Source organism: Nanorana parkeri, unplaced genomic scaffold (genome assembly GCF_000935625.1).
Source record: "Nanorana parkeri isolate BGI_ZX_2015 unplaced genomic scaffold, ASM93562v1 scaffold1174, whole genome shotgun sequence".
NCBI classification, from domain to species: Eukaryota; Metazoa; Chordata; class Amphibia; order Anura; family Dicroglossidae; genus Nanorana; species Nanorana parkeri.
In genome coordinates this window covers 167,423-185,254 of record NW_017307442.1, presented here as the reverse complement: position 1 = coordinate 185,254, position 17,832 = coordinate 167,423, and the positions used below count along the sequence as shown (strand labels likewise).

Below are 17,832 nucleotides of genomic sequence, written 5' to 3'. Positions count from 1 at the left end.
TAACCCCATAATGTTAACCTCTGCAGATGGAAAGTATTCTTTTCCATAAGAGATGTGAAAATGCTAATCATCCACAGGAACAGGTTTTGGTCAGCTCTCTAGATAAAATTCACAAAATATGAATTTTAACACAGTTAAGCTAAAGTTCTAAGTCACAAACGAAAAGTAAAAAAAGTGATGGTTATACACTGAGTGGACAGATTATTATGACCACCCCATCAGTACTTCGTTGGGCCACGAGATGACTTCGAGTGCCCGCCTCGTGACTCGAGATGTTGAAAGTGATGCGAGGAATCTGACACTGCACTGTTGCCCTTCTGTTGTCTTGTACCAGTCTTGCCACTCTCCGTTCTGCCCTAACATGGACTAGCCGCTGACGGCCACAATTCGCACGTTCAGACCCATATTTTCGGCTGACAGTCCAGTCTTTAAACACTTTAACAATGAGCCCCTCTTGAACATTTAACTCATTCTGCTGTTTTGCTGATACTCGCACCATGGCTCGCGCCAACAATCATCCCACGTTCAAAGGCTGTTAAATCGCGTTGTTTACCCATATCTTCATAAAAATATCACTTCTACTGTCGTGGTAAACAACCTGCTTCCCTATTTATAATGGTCTGGCCCTCTAGCAACTTCAGTGCGAAATTATAGCTAATTTGCCTACAAACGTCAGGTGGTCATAATAATCTGGCCACTCAGTGCATAAACCTATGTGGCTCTTTTCTTTAGACTACAGGCACCATAGTATGTAGAAAACAAAGCACAGTTCTGTATGGAGTTTGTACACTCATAGTATGCGTTGTTGAGTGCACTGTACATTCTCCTATCCCATGCAGATTTAATTAATGGCCCTTAGAGTACCACATGAGACACTTTACATGCCTCATCAGTCATGAAATATTGTCAGTATGATTTTGTAAGAAATATCTCACATACACAGACATATATATGTAATGAGTTCAGATGTGGTCAGACATATTATTCCTGGAAGTTTATCACTGTCCTGATATGAACAATGTTTATGCTTTAGGGATCTCCTGGAGAAAGAGGAGCTGCAGGACCTGCTGGCCCCATTGGGTTGCCAGGAAGACCCGGCCCACAAGGACCACCTGGACCAGCTGGTGAAAAAGGGGCTCCAGTAAGTACATCTACATATACTGTGAATATATATATATATATTGCATTTGGCTTTATCCAGTAACTGTGTCCAAACCTTTGAGCAGTTTTAGAGCCGTCTTAAAGGAGCTTTATATTTTATTAAATAACACAGGATTTGAAGTACTGTAGGATTCAGGTTGTAAGTCTACCAATAATTGTAACTGAGCTGCCAATATCAATTGTATTGTTTGTAAGGATATATTTTGGGAGCCTTAAAGGAGAACTATGAGGTGAGTGAATATCAATCACTCATCCTCATAGTTTGAGCCGACGGGTGGCAATTAAACTGTCACACGTTGGCTCAATAGATCGGGAAGTGAGCAAACACATACCTTTGCTCGCTCACTTCTCGATCACATCCCTGCAGAGAGCAGTGACTGTCTGTCAGTCACCGCTCTCCGCAGGGATTCCCCTTCCTCCCCACTCTGATCCTTCAGCGCTGACTAGAGGAACGGACGAGGGTGGGCACAGCTGGCTCTGCCTCTAGATAGGCAGAGCCCGCTGTCACTCATGTAGCTGGTTGGATCTCGACAGTAATGTCAGGATCCGTCCTGGCCTGCGGCATTCTCAATATACCGCGAGCTGTAGCTCGCGATATACTGAGCTTTGGGTCACGGGAGAAGGTTAGTATATGTCCTCCCGTGACCCTTAAAAGAGAACTATGTGGTAAGTGTTTTTCCCCATAGTTCTCTTAGGTATGGAATGTAGTGATAAAGATGATTAACTTGATGATGTATTTTGGCAGGGCCACCTTCCCTGCAGTCTTCAGTGCAGACGGGAGCTCATGTCCAGGAAAGGTAGGGTTTCACATGGCTTGGAATGAGGTGCCTTTGGTAGCCATGTTTGAAACCCACATTTAGGCACAACACATATATATATATATAAATATTCGCCTTAATAACTGTCAATCTGAGGAAATGACTCCAAGCCATTTACCCAGGGCAGTGTAATGAAAATAGATTTCTTGGAGAAACCCTGTAATATGAAAATAATAGAGAGCTCTGGGGAAGTTTATTGCAGTGAGTTAACATTTGAATGTATTTTTGTTTTTAACATTTAATGCCATGTTGTATAGCTAGAAGATGACATCACAGTTTAAAAAGCCTGTTCACTGACCTAGGAATGAGTATTACCTCAGTGGTGGGGTCACCTCCCTGTGCCCTCTCACTTATGTAAACTACAAGAAAATGTCCCCGTCCAGCTCCAAGTGTCTGAAACATGTTAGGATGGTAACATGATACAATGCAATAGTGCAGGACTTGGAAGTTCAGGAGAAGGTGGGAGGTTTTATGTAAATGTAAAAAAGATTGCATTAAAAACATGATTGATATAATGAAAAAACTTCAAATAGAGTGTATATACATAAAATCTCCAAATACCACTCCAGAGAAATGAAAACTAGAATAAAGAAATAATGAAGACTGGAATAAAGAAATAATGGACACTTGTCCCGTAGGACTTCAACATCAATTGCAGCCTTTTAATTGTTGGAGTGGTTCACAATTTCAACATTTTACATGTTACAAATGGGGTGTGGTGCCGTTCCTCTCAGAGATTTATATGCAAATGTTTTCTAGACTTTATGTAAAAGTAGATTCAGATAATTATGCTAGAAACATTTATAAATGCATGTAATCATTTTTTTAGTTAGTACCAGGGGCAGTGCATTAAAATTCAAGGAGGTCCAGTGAGTAAAATGTTCAATGAGCAGAGGTCCGAATCACGATCTCTCAGCCCATGCCCATACTACAAAGCACAGCTGCTGGTGTGTGTTCTAAGGCACGGTGCTGATGCGCCAATCCTCGTGCATCTCACTGTTTTTTTACAACTCCCCCATGTTTACATACATGTGCATGTGTTCGTTTGAATCAGACGGCGGGGGCGGCCGGGTTGATTTAAAAATTTTTTTTACCCTTTCTATTTTTTTTTATTTTTATTTCATTATTCTTTGCTTTTTTATTACTGTTTTAAAACATTTTTTTTGCTATCAAAGCGTTGGTGACAGGTTCTCTTTATGGAGACATCAGGGGTCTATAAGACTATTAGACTCCTGATGCGTCTATTAGACTCCTGATGTCTCCTCTGCCCTCCAATACATACTTGCTGAGAGCGTCATTCAGCACAGAGCAGATTGGGGAGCGCGCGTTTTCCACTCTCCATCCTGACACCCTCTGCCATAGTCCTGGGCTCTCCAGGGGAGCAGGGGACCTGGAAAACCACAGTGGGGGATGCGGAGAGGGGGCAGCATGATCGCAGGCTAGTACAGATCAGTTGTAGTTTGCAAGCTGGCCCTGCGGACTCCAACAGTCCTAGCAACCAATGACAGAAGTAAGGGGGCCTGCATTGGGTTATAACCCATTGCAGGTGGCAATCACGGTCCAGACAGAACCGTGCAGTCCACCATTTAGGGACCCCTGCTTTGTACAGAATGTGGCTGGGTGGGTGGGGATTGCATGGAGAATCGATTTAACGAGCCAACAATGAGAAATACATAGAAGCGCGGGTAATCACAACATTTCTTTTTTGATCTGTTGTAAAAAAGTGTTACTTGTCTAAGTCCAGGCAGGAACTCTAGTCCTTGGTGCTGGGACTGGCAGCTGGCCATGCATGCATCTCTTTTGCTAACAGATTAATGATACATGCACATTTCATCTTCTTTTTATCAGTCTCCCTGGTGTAATCTGACATTAGTCAGGTTTGGTGGAGGGGGCAGCAATGTGGAGATAAAACAGGCATCATTAATTGGTCCAGGCTTCACTCCCTTCACTGTGTGACCTGAACTCTGAATCCTATCAAAAGCAAACCAGATGATATGTTGTGATTTCAAAGAAGGCATTACTGGCCCCTGAGTGTCGGCAGCAGGACCCGATGAAGCTGTGCAGCATAAAGCGCTGTGAAGGAAACATTTTGAAACCTGCATGATGCGTACTGCATTCTGGCAGGACAGCAGCGAATACCAGCCCAATCGGGACATTAATGTTGATTGATTCTGGTTATTAAAGGGACCCTTTTCATTGCTGGGTTTTTTCGCTTGCGTTGGCATATTAAAAGATGGCAGACCTGAGGCCAGGAAAACAACTTCATAAGGGCTCTGGCTGCGGGGAGTTCACAAACTACACTTCATGTCAGATGAAAAGAGCCATTTGTTTTATTTATAGTCGTTTACGGTTGGCTCACAGGATTCATAATGTGGCAGAGATATTCAGCGGCGCACTGCTCACAGCTTAAACAGTTCAGCACGCAACGGCCACTAACAGGCTCTTTACTTCATTAGTGATAATGAGCAGTTCAGATTTCAAGTCAGGAAAATATTTTTAAGTTTCGCATGTCCATTGTAATTGTAATTTATAGAGAAAACAAAATGTCTGTTTCAAGCATTATAAGCTGCTGAATTACCACATTCATATGTTGTCGCTGGATGGATCTCAACACAGTGGAAATGTCTGTTATGATTTATATCAGGTCATAGGTCAAACACATAACATGCCATAGGAAATCATATAAGTGAATATGTTTACCAGCCTGGGCTTTGTTGTCCCACACAAGACCCCGTGTAACTGTTATAATGTTTGTTTTGTTGATGTAACAGTTTCCTCTCCCTATGGTTAGTGTGTGATTTCCTCAAACTTGTCTCTTGTAACTTCAGGGAGAAAAGGGTCCTCAGGGGCCGGCCGGACGTGATGGTATCCAAGGTCCTGTTGGTCTCCCAGGCCCAGCTGGACCAGTTGGTCCTCCAGGAGAAGATGGAGATAAGGTAAATAGACAGATGAAAACACTTCTGGAGCAGGTTTTCTGTGTAACCAATGGCAGCTGATTGGGGAAGGGATGTGGTAAAAGCCAATAGATAAAGTGTAAAAAACAACCGCAAACCTTTAGTCTGTTAACTATATAATTGACTGTGCTTTGTTATATCTGCTCAATAAGAGCAAAAACATACCTGATTATATCAGAAACTCAGAGCTATCCTGTGCACATTTCCTGCAATATCTCAAAGAGTCTAGTTAGCCCTCCCAGTTCTTATCTTGGACTACAAAATAATTAGTGTCTACAGACATGAATACATTTGTTGGTACCCTTCCAGGTAAAAAGAAGAACCCTCAATTTACTCTGAAATAACTTGAAACTGACAAAAGTAATTGGCATGCATCATTGTTTATTCCATATTTAATATTTTTGATGCAGCTGAATATTTTAAATAATACAACAAATAAAAATGGCATGGACAAAAATTATGGGTTCTTAACCTAATATTTAGCTGCCAAACCTTATAGAGGCAAAAACTGCAAACAAGTGATTTCTGTAATTATTAATGAGATTTCTGTACCTGCCAACAAGTAGTTTGGGCCACTCTTTTTGAGTGAACTGCTCCAGCTGTCTCATATTTGAAGTGTGCCTTCTCCACACTGCATGTTTCAGCTCTTTGCACAGATGTTCTATAGGATTCAGATCAGGGCTCATAGAAAGTTACTTCAGAATAATTCAATATTTTGTTCTTAGCCATTCTTGGGTGCTTTTAGGTGTGAGTTTTGAGTCATTATCCTGTTGGTGGATCCATGACCTGTGACCTTTCTGAAGCATGGCAGAATGTCTCATTGCAGAATCTTGAGAACGTATTGTGTCCTGCGCAGATTGTGCCAAACGCAGCAAACCAGCCCTAAAACATAATTGGGCCTGGCTTTCACAGAAAGTCCCATGTTCATTTCTTTGAAAGCTTCATTATTTCATCTGCGAACATAGAGCTGATGTGACTTGCCAGAAGTTTCAGTTTTGTCTTAGCTGTCCAAAGGGCATTCTCCAAGAAGCATTTTGGCTTGTTAATGTGCAAATTCCAATCTGGCTTTTTTATGTTTTTCTTTAAAAAATGGAGTCCTTCGTGAGTCTACTGTGACTCGAAAAATGACTTATGGCACAATTAGACACTAGTTAAGCTTGTATCTCTTTGGAAGTTTTCCTTGGGTCTTTGTCTACCATTCCTTCACTGTCCTACTCAATCTGGAGTAAATGTTCCTCTTGCGGCCATGTCCAGGGAGGTTGGCTACACTCCCTGGGATCTTAAACTTCTTTATAATATCTGCAACTGTAGTCACAGGAACATCAAACCGCTTGAAGATGGTCCATAGCCTTTAATGTGCAGATCTATAATTTTGTTTGTAATCGCCTCAGACAACTCTCTTCTTTGCGTTCTTTGGTCTGTGTTCAGTGTGGAGCACTTGATGATACCAAGAGTGACCTTTCTACTTTTAAATAGGCTGACAAACTCATAACGCAATTGAACATGTGTGATATTAAAAGAAAACAGCATGAAATATCACTATGATCCTGTTATTTATAATCTTTTCTAGGGGTACCAACAAATCTGCCCAGGCCATTTTAGAATATCTTTGTGGAAGAAGCAATAATGTATATCTCCTTTCACACTTTCTTTGCTTTACTCTGTAATGTACCAAGGGCATGCAAGTATACATGAGACAGTTGATTTTATTTTCATCACTTTTTTAGAGGACTGAAACATTGTTTCGATGAGCTGTAAGAATGCCAGCAAATGTGTCCATATTTGTATGTTGCAGACAGGTTTGCATAATTTAGCAAAAGACAACTGGGCAGGGCTGACACCATTCAGTCCACAAAAATGCTGTGTGTTGCCAGACCACAACAGGACCTAAGAGTGGAGTGCATTTCTGGCAGATCAGCAGGTATTGTTCTGTACTTAAAGGTCCCAGGCCCAGAATGACTGGTTTTCATAGAGAACTACTGTACTAATTAAACCAAAGGATCATGTGGGATTTCCATGATTCACTTGTCATGCCATCATTAAGTTAAAGTTAATTAACTTGATCAAAACCTTTGTGATCACATTTGCTTTTAGTTTAATTTCAAATGTTCTGATTTAACTAAGACAGTGCTGTTCTAAAATATCAGTTGTAAGATTATAGCACTCAGACTAGGCAGCTCAGATTGTATAGTGTGAACATGGTTTGTGGTTTCTTTGTTCCAGGGTGAAATTGGAGAGCCTGGACAGAAGGGAAACAAGGCTGACAAAGGAGAGCAGGTAACTGTTCTGGTCTGTCTGCTGTTATACATTGTTTTCTGTAAAATAACAAATTGGATAACCTAAAATGTTTTTCCATAGGGACCACCTGGACCTGCAGGACCTCAGGGACCTATTGGTCAGCCTGGTCCATCAGTGAGTACAATCCAATCCCTAGATCATCTGTTGATGCTGTCTGCGGATTCCAAAGTCATAAATCCTGGGTTTTAATTCTCTTCCAGGGAGCAGATGGAGAGCCTGGGCCCCGAGGACAGCAAGGCTTGTTTGGTCAGAAAGGTGACGAAGGCCCCAGAGGTTTCCCTGGACCACCAGGCCCTGTCGGGCTACAGGTGATTATGATACAAAGTTTTGGAAAATACTTTTTCGAAGAAGCAATTAGACTAATCTTCACAGGGCAGGAGTTTCATATCATTACCACATAGCGATATTCATTAAGTACAACTAGGACAAGCTGCAGAGAAACCCACCTTGGCACTCTCAGCAGTTTATGGCAGCGTTAAGGCTTTGCAATGTCTTACTGATTCCACAGAAAATGTTTATGCTGACTACACAGGCCTAACAATGCTGATCATCAATTAACAGATCTTTATGAGCTTTAATTACACAGGAGGCTGAATTGCATTGTAACCTCCATGATGTCTGATTACCGTAGAGGAAAATAAATTATGACAAGGTTCCATGAATCTTTAATGTCTAATCTCTGCTCCAATAAGCAGCTTCCTCTATATATTTCCTGCCTGTCTGCCTTTTCTTCCTCAGCCTGCAGGACAGTTATAGATACAGTGGCCAAACATTTCTGATTTCCAAGGAAGGATTCAAGGGCTGGAGGCTGCAAATGTCCCTTGCTGTGAATACTGACAAACCGTGTGCAAAGTGCCTTTAATTATTAACATCTAACTTGTTTTTAGTTTTTTTCTTTGTGTTATCCTTTACTAAAGAGAAGTATTTCAAATGCAAAACAAAGACACTGGAATTGTTGTTCAGTTAGATCAAATTGTCCCTTTAAAATATTTGAAGAGGTTGCAAACTATAAGAGATGTGTATCCATTAATAAGTGAAACCTACAGCCAGAAGCCTAAGTATTTCTGCTTCTTATGTTCAACTGCAAAATGATTTTATTTTCCATCAATTATCAGCGATTATTTACTTGTATACAGGAGAGTAACTAAAGGTTGCAGAGTCTGGGCAAACTTTTAAATGAAGTCCCCTGACACCTGGTACAGAAATCTTTGCCTGTTTAATTTAGCCCTGAGGTATCTTTTTCAATCCTTATAAGCGTATTAGAGGTCTTAACAATAATAGAAGGGAAAAGGAGAAATCTGAAGGACAAATGCAGCTTTTATCCACCCAGATTGTAATGTGTGCACAAAACTGGGCATTCCACTCCTGGCTGGGCCCCTTGGCTTTATGGGCCTAGTAAACCGTAACATATTTTGCACCCCTGTAGCCAGCTTCTGTAGATTTGATTCCACAAGATGATTTGCTATCATTTTAGGACACTGTTGCTGCTTTTTTAGTTTATCTTTAGTTTATATTATAAAAATGACCTTGAATATGTCTGTTACAGTTAAGCCACATAGATCCTGATTTGCGGTCATGTGATCAGAATCATCCACCTAAACCACAACATTGTAACTGCCATTCCAGTTCCATAAATGGAGACAATATGAAACAGTCATTGGCACTGTAGCATTAGGTCTCGTTCACACCTAGGCGTATTGCATATGCGCGTCTGTCGCGCGTTTCCGAAGGCTACTTGGCTGTATCCCAATGGAAACGCGCAACAAAACGGCCCAAAGTAGTACCTGAACCTTTTCAGGCGTGGGCCGTTTTGTAGTGCCTTAGGGACGGGCGGAAATACGCCAAGGTGGGAACGAGACCATTGAATACAATGGGATTTATATTTTTGAGCGTTTTGTAGAGCGTTCGTCGAGCGTAGAAAACGTTCAGGTGTGAACGAGGGCTTAGAGAACTGGGTTGTTGGTTTCAGTTCCTGCAGGGCTCTGTCTGCATAGGGTTCGTATGGAGGAAATTAAATTGTGATGTAAAACAGGGACTATTATGGATTACGGTTCTCTGAAAACATATACTATATTTGCATTATATAAATGAAGTGACATTTCTGCAGGCCAGCAGTTTATTAATGCTACGGAAACATGTTCTGTGTATTTGGTCTATGAACAGGCAAAGCAACTGACCCCCATGTATGTTTGTGTTTGCCACAGGGTTTACCCGGACCTCCAGGTGAGAAGGGAGAGACAGGTGATGTTGGTCAGATGGTGAGTTGCTAGTGCAGCAATACGTAGCTGTGTACAGATAATAACATGCGGCTGTTATTGTGCAATTCTAGGGATTATTCTGATTTTCTCATTACTTATGATAAAAAAAACACAACACAAAACCTTTCTTCTGTTTTGTACCTGACCCATAATAACACAACTGAGGAATCGTTTGTTTACTTCTCCATCAGAATCAAACAAATCCCCCAGCTCGGCACCGTAACTCTGCAGAGACACTGCAGTGCTGGAATACATCAAACATTACAGTTTTGTAATTGCTCATAGTCTGATTGATCCCTCGTATAGCACACACCGTGCACTAACAGCAAGACAAAGGAAACATCTAACATTATGTATCTGATGAAAGGAGAACGTTAATAAATCCCTGATTTCCAGCTTATTGGATCTGAATATTTCAAACACACAGAAAATTAGAAATATCTGTGCTGACGGGGGATTTACACAACACTGAAAACATCCTGTGCATGTAAAATCTGTGAGATAAATCAGAAATTTGCATTTTCCAATCTCAGTTGCAGACACTAAAGGCAAATAAATTGCATATTAATATCATGTGGTCTTCTATCTGGCCAGCAAGTGGAACTCTTCACTCTTCTGCTTTTCACATTGTTAACATTATATCACACTCAGCTGTGCTGAAAGAAGCTTGCTGTTTACAAAAATCAATGAGCTGTCTCACAGCAGTTACTTTTCCCTATATTTTCTTTCATGAAACAATAGGATTTTTTTGTACTCGCTGTAAAATCCTTTTCCTATGATCATTGAAGGACACAGTAGAGATCTTGAATATCTGACCATTGGGTTTTAGTGTCACCTTCAGTAGTAGGACACTAGGCACAAAAAACAAAAGGTACAGCCTAGGGGCAGCCCCTGTTGGTGGCCAAAACCCCCAAATGCAAGAAGCAGCTCAGTCACAAAGCAATGCATAAGATGATAACTTTCCACAGGCATGACAACCAGAGGGTTGGGTGCTGTGTCCTTCAATGAATTCAGAGAAATGGATTTTACAGTGAGTGGAAAAAAATTCAATTTTTTCTTCTGTTCAATGAAGCACACAGCCGAGATCTTGAATCTCTGACCATTGGGACGTACCAAAGCTCTGTCTAACGAGGGGTGGGAGCAACCCTTCCTAGGCAGCAAGACACAGTAGGGTTCCCCCAACAAACGCAAGGGCCCACGCCAAACATACTGTAAATGGTACTGTGGTCCACGAGATCTCCACTGGTGCAGTGCAACCAGAGAAAACTGACAGAAAAAAGGACATGGTCAGCAGCTCTAAAGATGGACAGTGATTCCTATAAACAAATGAAATGTTTCCATGTGCTCAAGATCCCAACAACAGATGTGCACCTACCATGAACCCACATTCAAAGGCAACACAACCTGTGAAAGAAAGAGGAAAACCCCTGTGTGATGCACAGGACGTGATCAGAGAATGGAAATTACCAATTTCAGATGGTGCAGAGTAAAGGGAGTCACTTAAAAGACACTTTTTGTGCAATGATTTAAAAAGCAGAAAGCTGGCAGACGCAGAAGACAGAGCGCAAAAGCACAGACCAGCCACTAGAACGAGTTAGAGTCAACTGCAGTCCCAGACCCATCTGCATAAGAGAGGCCAGGATTAGTCCCACTGAGGAAATCCAGAGGAGAAAGTCTCTAGACCCACACCAAATGAAACATGCCCAAAATGAGAGATGGCAGACCTAGCAGACAGAAAACTGTTGAGCTAGAGCTTAGTGGTATCAAAGATTCTGAGATGCCTCAATTCCTCGGGACCCAACAGAGATGCTGGTTGCCCACAAATTTGCAAGGACTAACAGACATCCCATCGCTTGGAAAATGGGGGTGCCACTTAGAAGTCCAGACCTTGTGAATGGACTGTGGTCAGGCTGGGGCTGGCTTAAGAATGGAGGCCTGTGAGTAACAGAAGAAACACTTCTGGGCCACTGAGGGAAATGAGCCTTACTTGTCAGAGTACTTGTCTTCTATTGCTGGGGAAGAGGAAAACCCCCACCCCCAGCAACACCCGATGAGGTGTCTAGGCCTGCTCAAAAAAGACCATGTCCCACAATGAAAATGTTTTTGCCAGCTTTTTTTGCAGTCCACCACAGGAATGAAGGAATGCACCATACAAAACGAAAGAAACCTAACCACACAGCAGGTCTTGAGCTGGATTCCAAAACACAAGAGCATCCTCCGCAAAAAAGGCAGAAAAATCTAACAGGGCAGGACACTGCAAGATCCAGTGCAGGGGAAGTCCACTGTAAGAAGTTCGATCCTCAAAAAAAGCACAAGGTCACAATGCACTTGGTTGAGACCCTCCAATCCCTGAAAAAGGTAGAAATGGAGATTTGCACCAAAAGGTACAGCATCTTAAAATCCCTAACCAGTCCAAACCAGGTTAGGTACAGTCAAAAGCCACAGAGTGATCTTCCGTTTAACAAAGCAACTGCAGGCAAATAGTTGACATAGCCTGATATAAGCGTGGGAACAAGCATGTTCTGGACAATCTTGCGACTTCGTAAGAGGCATAACAGACTCCACCTCAGACAAGGCCCCAGCATGCAAGGCTAGGAAGCCAACATGCTGCAAACAGAGCAGACATGGATACTGTGGTGGTGCACATATGGGATAGGATCTAGGCACCACCTGGTGAAGAAAACATGCACTAAATCGCTCAAGGAACAGGGTCCACAAAATCATGCCAACCCCACATAGTAAGGTATAAACATTTTCAAGCCACAGGAGCTTTCCCTCATGAACACCCATTAGGCTTACATTGCCTTACCCTGATGAACACACACACATGAGGCAGGGAGCATTCACTGCTTCTGCCTTATCAAAACACATTAGGCATGAGGGATCCTCTGCCCTGTGTGCCTAGAGAACTGCAGGATGCATAGGCAGACGGCACAACAAAAGGGCAGAAGCCCAAAATAAACATGGAGGTTGTGGCTTTTGGCTCCAGTAGGCTGCAAACTGCAGCTTCAAGTAGTGCACACCCCGACTGCAGGATGCGGGCACCGGAGGGAGGGACACGCCATTTTGGTACCATATTATGGTGCATGATCCCCCCGCACCCAACCCAAGAACCAGCAGAGTGCTGGCTGAAGTGATGTCTCTGGAGTGATGTCACACCAGGGCAGAAGCCCAATATAAACATGGCGGCTAAGGCTTCTGGCACCAGCAAGCATCAAAGCCGTGACCTCACTTTTCAGGTTGTCAGACCATGTGGTTCTCGTACCTGTGGGAGGGCAAAAAAAACACCATAACACTAGCAGGTATGTGAGCCCTACAAAAGCTGCCATAGGCCCCATGTGCAAGGCTGTCCCTTTAGAATGATCAAATCTGACCCTGCATGTAGCTGAGGATCTGCATGCGCTCCATGGCTAAGCTGGGGCACTAGAAGTATCTATATTATCCAGCCTGTCACCCAGCTTAGCTGTTGATTGGGAGGTCCTGAAGACTGAAAAAGAGTAAAAGAAACACATACCCTGCAAAAGAAAAGGGAACTAAGATTCCCAGCAAGGAGTTTAAATTCTTACTCCTTAAAACTAGGCTAAAAACTGAGCTTGCAGTTGGGGGGGTTTGGCCCCCAGCAGGCTGTGCTTTTTGTTTTTTGTGCCTAGTATCCTACTGAAGGTGCCACTATAACCCAGTGGTCAGAGATTCATGATCTCCGCTGTTTTCTTCAATGAACAGGAAAGAAATATAATTTAGAAGATATACAAAACATCATTTTTTTTAAAACTTAGAAGCTTAAACAAAACTGAACTTAAATGATTATAGTTTCCCTGTAAACTGAATACATAAACACATCAGATTTACACTTCCAGCTAGCACTGGCTTTCCAGGCTAACCTTAACTGCTTTGCTGAAAAAGTCTGTTTATAGAGCTGGATAGTGAAAGCTCAGATTACACACACATCAATCCCTAATTGGGGAGTGACAGTCTGAAAGCTAACAACTTCTGCTGTGCTCTCTTTTAAAGTAGATCTCCAATTACGTAAATTTCATATACATTTTAACATGTTACGGCCATTTCCCAAATGTTCAACTTTTTGAATGCACAGTTTTATTTAAATAATACCTGGTGATCCTGAATGTTCTTGTTCAGGCACTTCCTGTTAGAAGCACAACTGGGAGACAGTTGTTACAAAATGAGTTGCCATCTTGCCACATGCACCCCTGGTGAAAACTACAAGTGGCCATGCAGACACATTGTGCAAGCATAATCCACTGTTGTCATGATCAGGAAACCAGTCCTAAGAAATGTCATATACTTCTATATCATTCATGAAGGTTGGCTTATTCCTCCTATAACACCTGTCAGATCCCTTATCTTCACATACTAACCACAAAACCTAAATGCAGGCCATTCCTCTTCAGTTTTATTTGAGAACCTGGGGATTCTGCTATGTAAATTTCCACACTTACCCAGTGTCTTGAGACCTGGCCTGCACCCTCTCCCTCTTACAGTACACCTTTCCAGTGTCTCATTGCTATGATAGCTGGTGACAATGACAAGATGCAGTAGAGGTTGGGCCAGTGCTCTGCTGCAGGGAAGTGTTTCAGTTGAAAGTGCTTTCCAAACTTGATGGACATTAGAAGGGGTGCTGTATTCATGTTTGCCCCCATCATTGCATCATTGTAACTGAGATATGAATTATACCTGTTTAGATGTTACTTGCAGAAGAGGAATGGCCACACCCAGGTCCCAATATTTGATTATTGTATGCATATTATTCTAGACTCTTTCGGTAATATTCATTTTGTGTATTTTATTACCATCATCTCAACTATTTGCCATCTCTGCTTACAGGGACCACCAGGTCCACCTGGTCCAAGAGGGCCCAGTGGTTCAGCAGGAGCTGATGGCCCACAAGGTCCTCCAGGAGGAGTTGGAAATCCTGGGTCTTCTGGAGAGAAGGTAGGCAATGTTTGTAAACATTTGCAAAGCTTAGTGAAAATTAATTTTACAGATACTAACTCTGCTTGTGTTTACAGGGTGACCCTGGAGAGTCTGGTGAACCTGGTCTTCCGGGAGAGCTTGGACCACCAGTAAGTAAAGACATCTCACTGGATTTTTACAGGGGAAGAAGAGCAGACCTATTTAAAAAAAAAAACAGTTATATATTGTCTTACCATATTCTAATACAGTGAACACATGTCACGTTGATGTAATTCCTTCTGTGCATCCGTTTGCAGATGATTTAGGGGTTGTAGGGCTTAGTATAGATTTTCTTTAGTCTAAACAGATAGTCCAGGTTTTCCTCAGAGACTCCAAGACTTTCCATGCTAGTTGGAGATATCATCCTACCAGCATTCTTTCACTCTGCTTAGGGCCTCTTTTCAGATAGAAATATCTTGCACAGCTCCTGTGACAGAATCCAAGTCAGCATCTGTATAAGATGCCCAAACCACTTCCAGACTAAGTCCAGAAATCCTAAGGAGAAACCCTATTTCCACTTTTTGACCTTAGTTGTTGTTTATTGCCTAAAGTTCATAACTATAGGTAAGGATAGGAATGTAGCGTGATTATTAAAGTCCAAGCCTTGTACAGAAAGCTTGTAAGTATCACAGACTTATTAACTGACTTTGTGGGTTTTTCATTTTACAGGGCCCAAAAGGCGAAAGAGGGGAAAAAGGAGAAGCAGGTCTTCAAGGAACAGCTGGTCCAGCTGGTCCAAAAGGACCTCCTGGGGATGATGGTCCTAAAGGTAGCCCTGTAAGTATACAAAGTTCATGATCTTCTCTTGTTTGATCTACTGATCAAGCTGCATTTGTACATTGGTAACATGCTTCTCTTACTGCTTTTCAGGGTCCTGTTGGATTTCCTGGAGACCCTGGCCCCCCTGGTGAACATGGTCCTTCTGTAAGTACTCTCCACACTAGACAACTGCACACAATTACCATGTTTTCAGATAGAAGAGAATATATTAATCAACTGGTGTAACAATATGTGGAGAGAGAGTAAAGGCCATGTACTGTAAATCATTTTTAAAACTATTTTTTTTTAAATATTTCCTCATCTCTGAACTTTAGGGTCAAGATGGACCTCCTGGTGACAAAGGAGATGATGGTGAATCTGGACAGCCAGTGAGTATAAATACTATAATTTTATGTTTCCATTAAAAGAAAAAAAAATCACATTTGGTAACAACCTGTTTTATGTTCTATCAGGGATCACCAGGACCGACTGGAGAGCCAGGTCCATCTGGCCCACCTGGAAAAAGGGTAAGTATCTCAAAGTCCAATAATGACCAATACCAAACTGACTGAAAACTATGGACCTGTCAGATAATAAAGCAAACATTCTTTCTTTTAATGTTTTCTGGTGGCTACTCAAATATACTCTTTAGTTCAATTATGCAGTCATTTTAACGTCATTAAATCGTTTTTTTATCCAGTCTTTGTAAAGTACCTGACATTTTTGCCGTTTCTACACCTTAGCTGACAGATGACATCAAGCTTGCAGTGTTCTTCTATTATTATCTACTATTCTTTGTAAATGGGATGAGGGATGAAGTAGACATATGTGTTTTTTTACAGAAGGGGGAATGTTTAGGCTGGGTGTGACATGTTATATCGTTCACTAATAGTCCATATAGCAGGCAGGATACAGGGGAGCGGCAAAGAATTCCACACCCTAAAAAGTCTTCTTATTTGAGACAATCATATGGAAGAGTAAGGGGGTGGTTGGATCACAATAATATATATTTCTTTACAAATATTTTAGCTGGTAAAACAGTTTGCATGTACAGTATGTATTAACTATGTATTCATTCATTTTTAACGGGGTGCCTTTTTTTTTAGGGTCCACCTGGTCCAGCAGGTCCAGAAGGACGGCAAGGAGAGAAAGGTGCAAAGGTAAGCTAGGCTCTTCACATGATGTATCCTGGTGAATGTTTATCACATGCTAACAATCTAATTCTTCTGAAACAGGGTGAATCAGGCTTAGAAGGTCCTTCTGGCAAGACTGGTCCTGTTGGTCCTCAAGGCCCTCCTGGAAAACCTGGACCTGAAGGTCTAAGAGGTATTCCAGGACCTGTGGTAAGTACATTGAGGTCACATGCTACCTATAAGTCACTAAATATCAAGTTATATTAAAAAATAATCTTTTCTTACAGGGTGAGCAAGGTCTGCCAGGATCAACTGGTGCTGACGGCCCACCTGGTCCTATGGTAAATAATCACCTTCATACTATATTCCTTAAATCTCACTAATCACTTCACAGATTCATCTTTTGTTCAAGTAAGAGGTTAGCGCTTAATAAGGACATCATATTTCTAAAATGTGATATTATTTAAATCACTAAAGATGTTATTTAAAATATGAGATTTTCAAATATATTTGAAATGTAAAAAATGGCTGCTTTCAGAACTCTCTCTAGGCCTCTGATCCCAAGAGTTAGGTGTACAGTGTCCATTTAAGGATTTCTCTTGTAGAAAATGTTGCACAATATTTGACATTCACAGCAGGTCATTTTCACTAATCATGAACTTATACTAATAAAGGCTAAAAAGGAAACAGACAATAAATGTTTTACTTTTAATATCAAATTTATAATCATGACAGTAATAAAAAAAATTCAAGGATTTAATAATAGGAACTGCAAAACCTGCACACAATGCTCTTCCAAACAAATCAAATTTTATTCCACATACATCTGTACAAAACATTGTATAGGAAAAACTTTTCCTGATGCCACAGAATGTATCTCCTACATTTTCATATGCACTTTACAGTATCTACAAGAAAAAATCCTGCATCTATATGAACCACTGTAAAAATAACCAGATTTTTTTCCTCTTTGGTACTCTCTTGATTCTGAAAAAGAGAGGGGGGAAAGGATGGACCCTAATGTGGGAGCCCTCTGACTTGAAATCCTACAGCTCTTAGACAAAAATTCATAAGTCTTACTGTCAGCATGAAGCATAGGGAGATTTCTTTGGATAATCTGTACAATCTTCCCATATTCCCTAGAGCAGCGGTGGCGAACCTATGGCACGTGTGCCAGAGCGGGCACGCGGGGCCCCCTCTGCTGGCACGCGAGCCCAGGTCCGCATTACCAAAGGGATGCAGCGCCAGCGATAGCGGTGACACACAGCACCGACCATTCCCAGCACACAGCCACTGCTCGGCCCACAATAAGCTAGGATGAGGAGAAGCAGAACCCAGGCTGCCCTGATTCGCTAAGCGTCCTGTCAGTCAACAGTAAGGAAGGAGTATAGGATGTCCTGTGTGCATGTGACCAGGCAGCATGGAACGCTGAGGGAGCAGCATACACACACAAGGGCAGAGAGCTGGTATAATGTCGCTC

General features: G+C 41.9%; 1 protein-coding gene across 1 annotated transcript in view; it reads left to right on the top strand.

Annotated features, from left to right (window-relative positions):
- Positions 1 to 17,832, top strand: part of LOC108796813 (collagen alpha-1(V) chain-like) — a 210,575-nt gene that overhangs the window by 171,928 nt on the left and 20,815 nt on the right. Inside the window, exons 42-56 of the mRNA XM_018568345.1 lie at positions 1,034 to 1,141; positions 4,808 to 4,915; positions 7,157 to 7,210; positions 7,292 to 7,345; positions 7,432 to 7,539; positions 9,436 to 9,489; positions 14,332 to 14,439; positions 14,517 to 14,570; positions 15,130 to 15,237; positions 15,331 to 15,384; positions 15,555 to 15,608; positions 15,693 to 15,746; positions 16,326 to 16,379; positions 16,455 to 16,562; positions 16,640 to 16,693. Coding sequence (XP_018423847.1) covers positions 1,034 to 1,141; positions 4,808 to 4,915; positions 7,157 to 7,210; positions 7,292 to 7,345; positions 7,432 to 7,539; positions 9,436 to 9,489; positions 14,332 to 14,439; positions 14,517 to 14,570; positions 15,130 to 15,237; positions 15,331 to 15,384; positions 15,555 to 15,608; positions 15,693 to 15,746; positions 16,326 to 16,379; positions 16,455 to 16,562; positions 16,640 to 16,693 — 1,134 coding nt within the window. The remainder of the gene's footprint in view (positions 1 to 1,033; positions 1,142 to 4,807; positions 4,916 to 7,156; positions 7,211 to 7,291; positions 7,346 to 7,431; positions 7,540 to 9,435; positions 9,490 to 14,331; positions 14,440 to 14,516; positions 14,571 to 15,129; positions 15,238 to 15,330; positions 15,385 to 15,554; positions 15,609 to 15,692; positions 15,747 to 16,325; positions 16,380 to 16,454; positions 16,563 to 16,639; positions 16,694 to 17,832) is intronic.